We start from the raw sequence: 8514 nt of genomic DNA on the forward strand, positions 1-8514 counted from the left end.
GACACCATACTATATATATGTACATATATATGTGTGTGTATATATACACATATGTGTGTATATTGTATACATTTAACATTGTAACATAAGTACCTTCTTGAATTTATTTTTAAATTGTTTTTTAAAATACTCTTAATGTTTCTATCACACAGAGGCAATTAACCATTCTTATATTATTGGACATTCAGATTCTTTCCACTTCTGCTGTATTATAAGGCTGTGTTTAAAACATTAATCAGTCTTTGTACCACTGATTATTTCTTTAGAATAGATTTCCTGAAGTGGAACTCTTAGGGAAATGGATTTAAATATTTTAAAAATCTCTTGTAACATGCTGCCAAATTACTTTCCAGAAAAGATATCCAGTCATACCCCATTGTTAGGAACATACTCACTATCAACTCTGTTGAACACCTTGTGTGCTCAGTCTTAGGGTCTGTCCCTGGTCACTGGGAAGATGGATGTGCTTTCTGGGCTTTGTGATTAGAGATCAAGCAGAGCAAGTCTTGGCTTAGAAATCAGAGATCAAGCAGCAACCCCATGTTCCAGGCTTCCTGACACAGCAGTCACTGCACATGAGATGGAGAAGCCATTATCTGTCATGACAGAAGAAGAGGGGCCCCTGTGGGAATGGGGTGATTTTGAGATGATAATTTGGAATTGGAGCTTACAGGTTTGTGCTTATACCATAGAGCCAGTTTATCCTCTGGCATCACTGCCTCTAGAAGCTACCTTGAAATTTGTTTTCCATTTTAAATCTCTCACAGGTCAAAGGCTACTGTTCTCTAATACGATCTTGGTGGAATAATTTGTCTTGACTCTGGTATCCATTCTTGGATATATTCTTGGCATAAAGATGTACTCTATTTATCACAGTTTGCTTTTTTACTATTTACCCTTATTTATTAGAAAGCAGAAGACTTTCCTACAGCTGTGCCCCCACACCTCTTCTCTCCTGGAGACAGGTGTGATCTGGGCTAAGGAAGCTATATTTTAGACTCTTTGGTGTAACGCTTTCATCTGTTTTCCTGTCACAGGAAAAAGGTCACAGTGAAGGCCGACTCCTCAGTCTCTTGGAACAGTCTGAGTACAAGGCTGCAGGTGAGGATCCCAGCACCAGTTTTCTGGGCATCTGCCTAAGGCCTTCCAGTAAGAATAACCACTACCAACTCCCCTAACTTCTTGCTGGAGTTATTTGGGTGCACATTTGACCCAGTTAGCCAGCCTTTGAGACTTGGTCTAGGTCATCTCTCCCTAAGGAAGATGGGAAAATACCCTGTTCATCATGTGTTTTGTTTTGGGCTTTATAAACGTTGAAATTTGGACTGGCTATTGATCTAGGGAGAAAACATTTCCAAATCACAGGGGAATGGCACAAGCCCCAAGTTATCTTCTAAAGGAATAGGCATTGAAAACCAGGCAGTACTACCGTCTCTGAATGTTTTGTGCTTCATTCATGTTACCTTTAGCTTAGTGTTTCAACCTGTGCTCCTGAGGGAGTGTAGGAAGTAGCTCTTGTCTCTGTGCCTAATATTTAAGGGGTAGAGTGGACTGTTTAAGAACATTGCATAGTTAGTAACACCAGCCTCCTAAGTAGGCTTTCAGTACATGTTAGCTGCTACTGTTACTGTTGTTGGTGTTAATAGTTGCTGTTGTTAAAATTTACTAGGTGTACAAGGGAAAGGAACTTTTGCTTATCATCTAGTTCTAGTAGTTCATTCCCATCAAGCAAATCTGTTGTGCCTTCTGATGACTAAAAGGCAGCATCTCTGAGCTGCATAGCCTGCTGCCTCTAGATCAGCAGGCTGTGAATCTCTGCAGGTAGCAGATTTCCCGTGGCAAGTCCTTGTTCCTCGAGTCCAGATTGGGAGTAGGTTTATTCAGTGGTTATTCATTCACAAGTGTTCACCTCAGTACTTCAGCAGCTGAGCCTGTTGGAGGCTAATGCTCCCATTCCGTTGGTCTGGGGACTGGGGATGTGAGCTACCTGGGTCAGCCTGAGGAAGAGCAGTGCCTAAAAGTATATTACCGGTGAGAAGTGTTATGATTACAGCACTACTAACAACATTATTACTTTTTCTCTCATCACAGATGCAGAGATAAAGACCAAGTTTTCAGAAACAGGAGCCTTCGGGTAAATTGGAGTGTGCACTTAAGTGTGACTGTCAGCCATTCTAGAAAAGCAGAGGCCCAGTCCTCTGTTCTGTGTACAGTTTGGTATTTAAACTATTAAAGTAGAAAACTGTGCAACCGTGTGACCTCTCTCTATATAACTCTGTGACCCCCGTAAACCTGGGCGAAGAATTGGACAGCTCCCTCACTTCACTCTGGTGTTGAAACAAGCAGAGGAAAAGCTGTCTTACTCCTCCCTGCCTTTCTGTCCCTACCCCGCCCTGGTATTCTGACTGAGAATTCAAACAGCTTGGAAATTTGAGTCTGAATCCTCATTTTCTCACTGCCTGTGTGGCTTTGGGTATATGGTTTCCCCAATGTCCTCATCTGTGAAAGGGGAATGATAGTACTTACCTGGCTGGATTATTCCAAAGATTACGTGAACTGATAGTATATGTAAAAGCCGCTGGTACAACGCGTGACACATACTCAGTGCTTATTAGCAGGTGTGTATTGCGTTCTGATTTTTTTCTCCTTCTCTCTAGGGCGCCTTCACCAGGGGTAGAAGAGGCAGGCTGCAGCAAAGAAATGCAGAGTTCCCTTGCACATCTTGACTTAAATGAGTCTCCCATCAAGTCTTTTGTTTCTATTTCAGAAGCCACAGATTGCTTAGTGGACTTCAAGAAGCAACTTACTGTCCGGCCAGGTAGTCGGACACGGACCAAAGCCGGCAGAGGAAAAAGGAGGAAATCCTAAATTTCTAGGGTCTGAAGGTTGACAAAACCATTAGCCATAGGGGTGGGCCAAGTTCATTAAGCCTTAGTGGCCTCCAGTTCATTGTCGAGCAAGTTCTGACCCTGCAGTTTTTGCCACCAGCACACACTCAGCATTCTGGTTTTTATGTTTTCTATGAGCTATACAGACACCTGTGTATAGTATTCTGTTTTATTATAACAGTCTGTTTGAATTAACTTATAGTTAAAAGAAAATTTAAATATATTTATCTATGTTTGTATGAAATCTTATTTCAGTAAGATGGAGATGCTGCTTTTTGTCTCTGTGTTGTGGGGCTTGAGGGAGGGATATTTTAATTTTGGAGCTAGTTCTCAGACTCATAAATTACATGTTTCGGAATGAATTCCATTACTGGTCTTTGACACAATACCTATATTCACTGAAAGTATAGTGCACAATTCTGAACACTGTGTGGTTACTCCCTTGACTTTTTCTGACATCATTCTGGAAGATGACAGGGCATTGAGTTCTACTTCTGTTCTGTTATCCCTACCACTCAGTGACCTGTCATTTCATCTTGCTGCCTCACCCAGTTAAGAATTCTCAGGCAGAGCATAGGACCTTTAAGGGATATGTCCTACCATTCTTGTCAGGAATTGGTAAGTGAACACTCAGTTGTTAGTTCCTATAGAATTATTTTTTCTTCCTGGATTAACCAGTGAGCGTGCCTTGCATATTCATCTGCTAAAACCGAGATTGGTTCTCTTGTTGTCAGAGGGCATAGCAGCAACAGGAAATAGCTTCTAGTTCAGTACATTAGTAGAAGGGTGCTCATTCTTGACCACATCGCCCAGGAGCTTCCAGTGCAGTACAGAGATGTAGTCTTTCCTTAGCGCACAGGCATACTCCAAAGATGAGAGGATATTGAATGGCAGAAGCAACTACCTGAGGGGAGATGACCAAACAAAGATGTTAAGGAAGCTAGCTTTGGCCCAAGCTGATTTGAAGATGTCGTGGAAGGTGGTATGAGGTGGCTGCCGACCAGGAAAGGATCCTGGGACAAAGTAAACAGAACACCTTTCAGACTCTCCTAACTTCTGGTTTACCAAGTCCAAAGTTTTCTTTTCCTTTGTTGTAAAACAAACGTGAGGTGTGTGTAGAGTAGGGAGTTCAGAGAGAGCTAGATGTAAGGCACAGCACAGGCCTTTAACATGCTGTTTCCTGCCTAATGTCTTTGCACACAAGCTCTTTGAGTTAGAAGAAGGCAGGATGGCAGGCTCGTGCTGCTCCTTCATGTCTTGGTGCTGGATCATGCTGACATTGTGGCCAGCATCGCATGAACAATTGCTGTTTTTTTTTTTTTTTTTTTTTTTTGAGCAATTGTTATGATTCAGGCAATGTGTGTACTTCATTTAATCCTTACAGCAACCCTATGAGGTAGGAGTTATCCTCCCTAATTTTCAGATGAGGAAGCAAAGGCTCAGAGAAACGAATAAAACCACTTTTTGTCCATGGCAGTGAGACTACAGTGCCCTGCTTCTTCGGTCCTAAAGAAAATGCTGTATTTTGACTCAAGTATTGATTATTTTCCTGTTTTCCTTCTAATGAAAAGTAGTTTATCAGTTATGTTCCATCAGCTTAACTCTCACAAGTTTTCTCTCTCATTAAATGGCAGTTTATTGGAGGTTAAGCTCTGTAAACAGAGGATAGAATGTTTATCTCTCTGCCTGAAGATAAGAAAAGGGAAAGGGCTGATTCTAGAAAGTGAATTATTTAACTTAAAATTGAGCAGTCTCCTTAGAACATTGGTCAGTGGCAAATTGTTGGAGGAGGGTGTGGATCAGCAGGACCAGGACTGATAGGCTTATTTGTTAGCTGATGTGGAGTTGGGGGAGACAGCCGTCTCCCCAGGCACTCCCCACTTTGTCTTTGGCAAAGGCTGCTTATTTGCCTTATTCTCTCCATGCCAGTTGGCCTTTGGGAGGGGCCTTAGTGAGACAGTAAAGAGACAAAGTCAATGGAAAGAGTATGCCGTTAACCTGAGTCTGAACCCCTACTTCTGATAGAAGTTAACCTTTCTGAGACCTGGTTTCCTTGTGTATAAAATGTGAAAAATCTTACAGGGTTCTAAGGAGTAAGATAATGTGTAAAAGCACAGTGTCTATCTCATGTGAATGGCAGCAGTTGTTACTCAATGTGATGCTAGTTTTGTATGCCATAAATAGTGTTACAGTGGCAGGTGGAAAAGCCAGAGAGAGGTGAAGTGCAGGTGTGAGAAGAGGCAATTCGACTACCTTAGTTCTACCAGGCCCCAGCCTTCCACAGCAAGCTGGGGTATTTAGAGCTCTCCTAGGGCCCTTGGGTTTTTGTGGGGTTTTTTTGTTTTTGTTTTGCTGCTTTTGAAAGATGAGAAGCAGCTGTTCCACTGCTATTGCCAACTCATGAAGAGGTGGGAAGCGCCATGAACTCCACAAGCTATTGTGATAAATTGGGAAGGGGAAGGTGATTTCTGTGTTAGGCACTGTGGTGGTGTTATTTCATCTCACTCTTGCAACAGCCCTCTAGTGGAGGCTGTGCCTTGCCCATTTTCCCTGGACACTTCACTGTTCCATCATACAGGGTATGAAATAGAGCCTGTGACCCTCCTTAGCACTTCTCTAGGCTTCTGTGTGGCAAAGACTGGGAGTGCAGGGGAATGAGGCCCCCTGGGGCAGCCCTCAGCCAGTGAAAGGCAGGAGTTGGAGGATAAATTCCCAACTTTCTCACCTCAGATGGGTGCATTCCGCCTGCCTCCCAGAGTTCCTCTGGGGGAGTGAGCCTCAGTAGCTCCCTGCAGCAACTTACTTATGTATGCTCTGCTAGCTTCCTTCCCTTCCTGTCTTGCTTCCAACTCTTGATAGTGCTTCCTGGATTAGGGCTGGGGCCCTCATTCTTGCGTTTCATGTAAGGGCAGGGTTGGCACTTGTGTGAACTGAAGAGAGATTCTCTACATTTTGTAGCTCAGCTCCTCATGTGTGTCACCCTAATCCTAGCCCTGCCTGGATTGCTCCCCAGTTAAACTATTTGCACTCAAATTAGGTCTGCTTCTGGGGGAACCCAGATGAGAACTGGGGTGGGGGAAGGCAGGTAGTAAGTGGGTGGTAGTACCGGTGAGAAGATGGAAGAGTGTGTAAACCCCAGGTGGAATGGCTGCTGATGCCATATGTACAAGGAAGTCAGGAATATGTACTCTTCAGTTTCAGAAGCCCTGCACGATTGAGGTTGTGGGAGGGCTCTTCAACTTAATGAAAATTAACTGATACCTATTTCATGTTAGATCTAGAACTAGGCCCTGGGGCTCCAAAGATGAATATGGGCTTCTTGGGGGGCCATAGTATAGTGGGGGAAAACAAATACACAAGCAGATAAAGCCTTTAATAGACTTGTAGTCAATGCGATGATACAAGGAAATCAAGGCACTATGGGATCAATAGTTTTGCTACTGCTGGATTGGTATCAGGGCCAGGAGGAGCTTGTCAGGGAAGGCTCCCAGCATTGATGGCTGAGGTATAATTTAAAGGATGAGGAAAAGTTAGGTGAAAAGACTGGAGAGGACAAAGGGGGAGCCATGCCAGACAAATCAGCACAAACGAAAACCTAACAGTAAGAAGCAGTGTGATGGGTGTAGAAGGAGCTACAAGGCTCATCGGAGTAGAAGGGCATAAAGGGAATGATGGGACGCTTCCTGGGGCCTGAGGGCCTGTATGCCTGGCTGTGGGGCACTGTGAGCTGTGAGAAGCAAACTTGTGAGCAGCTCCAAGCAGGGAGGGCCTGACTCCCAACCTAGCCACAGTACCAGGCTACAGCACACTTCTTCTCCAGCTGAGCACCTCTCCCCGTCCCGTAGTTCCTGCTGGACAGCTGGAGATAGGCACTGAGGGCCAAGGGGGAGCATGGTCAGGACTCGTCCTTCCCCTTGTTAGTCAGTGGCCATCAGGTGTCTGAGGAGAACTGCTGACCCCTGCTGTGCCTCTGCTGCAGTTAGGGCTGTCATAGCGGTTCACAGACCTCTTCCCTCAGCGGGCCCTGATCCAGACCTTCCCTGACATGGCCAAGGATGCCGGGACCCCTTCTCCTGGGGAAATGGACACAGGAGTTCAGAAACATGGATGAAGAGACCTAGCATTGCTTGTCAGAAGGGTATCCTCACCCTGGTTCAGGAGGCTGCAAACTGTCAGCATGAATCACAGCGGGGCCTTTCAGTTCCATAATCTCTCCCAGCTGAACAGTTGAGAGAGAGGAGCCCCAGGCCAGGCAGGACACTATGCTGTAGATGATGGCTACTCTGTCCTGCCCACCCCACTCCCAATTTCCCTGCCTTTCAGAGCCTATATGCCTGATTGGTAACCAGTGAACTGTGCAGCAGGGCTGATGCCTGGCATATTTCCAGACCCAGTCATGCCAAAACTGAAAGTAGCCATCGTCCCTGGTCTCAATCCTGGTGTCATGTGGAGGCCAAGTACTGTTTATGGTTAATGGTAGGGTTACTGCTGATGAGGTAGCCTCAAGTTTTAGAGTGCTCACCAATTTCCCTGAAATGGAAATTGGTGAAGTATGTCTAGTCTCCTACCATGGTGGGTATCAGACCATTTGGGCTGCTATTTAAAAAAAAATGCCACAGACTGAGTGGCTTATAAACAACAGAAGCGTGTTTCTCACTGTTCTGGAGGCTGGATGGTCGGGGTGCCAGCATGGTCAGATGAAGTCTCTCTTCTAGGCTGCAGCCTGCCAACTTGTGTTCCCATGTGGCAGAAGAGGCAAGGGAACTCTGGAGCCGTTCATTAGGGCTCTGCTCTTGTGACCTGATCACCGCTGAAGGACCCCACTTCTCAACACTGTCACCTTGGGCATTAGGTTTTCAACATAAGGATTAGATGGGGAAGGACAACACAAATATTTAGACCATAGCAGTGGGCAGTGATACCCCAAGGTTCTGTGCATCTAAGAAGACTAGTTCAGGGAAAACCAGCTTGGTGGCCAACAGTTCCACTGCAGCCTGAGACTCCTCTTCCCCTTCCGGTAGAGAAGCCCCATGTTGTGAACCTACCCCCGAACCTTGGCCTGCAGACTAAAGGCCAGGCTCCGCAGTCTGGCTGCTGCCCCTCCCGCCATATAGTCTCCCCTACACGTATCCTCTGGAGGCCCCTTTGGGTCGCCACCCATTCCATGAAGGTGCCTTGTGCTCCATGACTCTCTACATGCTCTTTTCTTTGTCAAGGACCGCTCTGCCGGCATACCGTCACCCTTCCTTCAGGGCTCAGCTTCCTCAGCTTTCCCTGCCCACTCGAGGGCAGAGTGAATCCTTTCCTCTTGTGCTCCCATGCTACCTCTTGTTCATTTAGTAAGTCCTTCTGCATTTTGGGAAATTGTCCATTGGACTGCATATTTCTCAGGCTAGGCTCTTCCCTTCTTTCTAAGGGTGAGCCATCATCTCAAAACTCAAGACTGAGTGTTTGTAAAATGGACAATGCTCCCAGCATTGCAGAGGAGATATCCCAGGGTCCTTGACCCAGTTCAGAACTCCCAACTTCCTGCAGTCATCTTGCTTAAGTTTGCATCACGGCCCTGCCTAACCCGGCCTCCTCTTAGGGCAGACTCAGAGGGAAGTGCATCTTCCTGAATTAGCTG

At 45.6% G+C, this 8514-nt stretch overlaps 1 protein-coding gene across 5 annotated transcripts in view; it reads left to right on the plus strand.

The window, feature by feature from the left end:
* The window catches only part of UIMC1 (ubiquitin interaction motif containing 1), a 95596-nt gene extending 92459 nt beyond the window's left edge, over positions 1 to 3137 (plus strand). For all 5 annotated transcript variants that reach the window (XM_074350237.1, XM_074350236.1, XM_074350239.1 and 2 more), the window contains 3 exons: positions 1038 to 1101; positions 2092 to 2134; positions 2658 to 3137. In XM_074350237.1, coding sequence (XP_074206338.1) covers positions 1038 to 1101; positions 2092 to 2134; positions 2658 to 2868 — 318 coding nt within the window. In that variant the 3' untranslated portion in view covers positions 2869 to 3137. The remainder of the gene's footprint in view (positions 1 to 1037; positions 1102 to 2091; positions 2135 to 2657) is intronic.
* The last annotated feature ends 5377 nt before the right edge of the window (positions 3138 to 8514 follow it).

The sequence above is a fragment of the Camelus bactrianus genome, chromosome 22 (assembly GCF_048773025.1).
Source record: "Camelus bactrianus isolate YW-2024 breed Bactrian camel chromosome 22, ASM4877302v1, whole genome shotgun sequence".
NCBI classification, from domain to species: Eukaryota; Metazoa; Chordata; class Mammalia; order Artiodactyla; family Camelidae; genus Camelus; species Camelus bactrianus.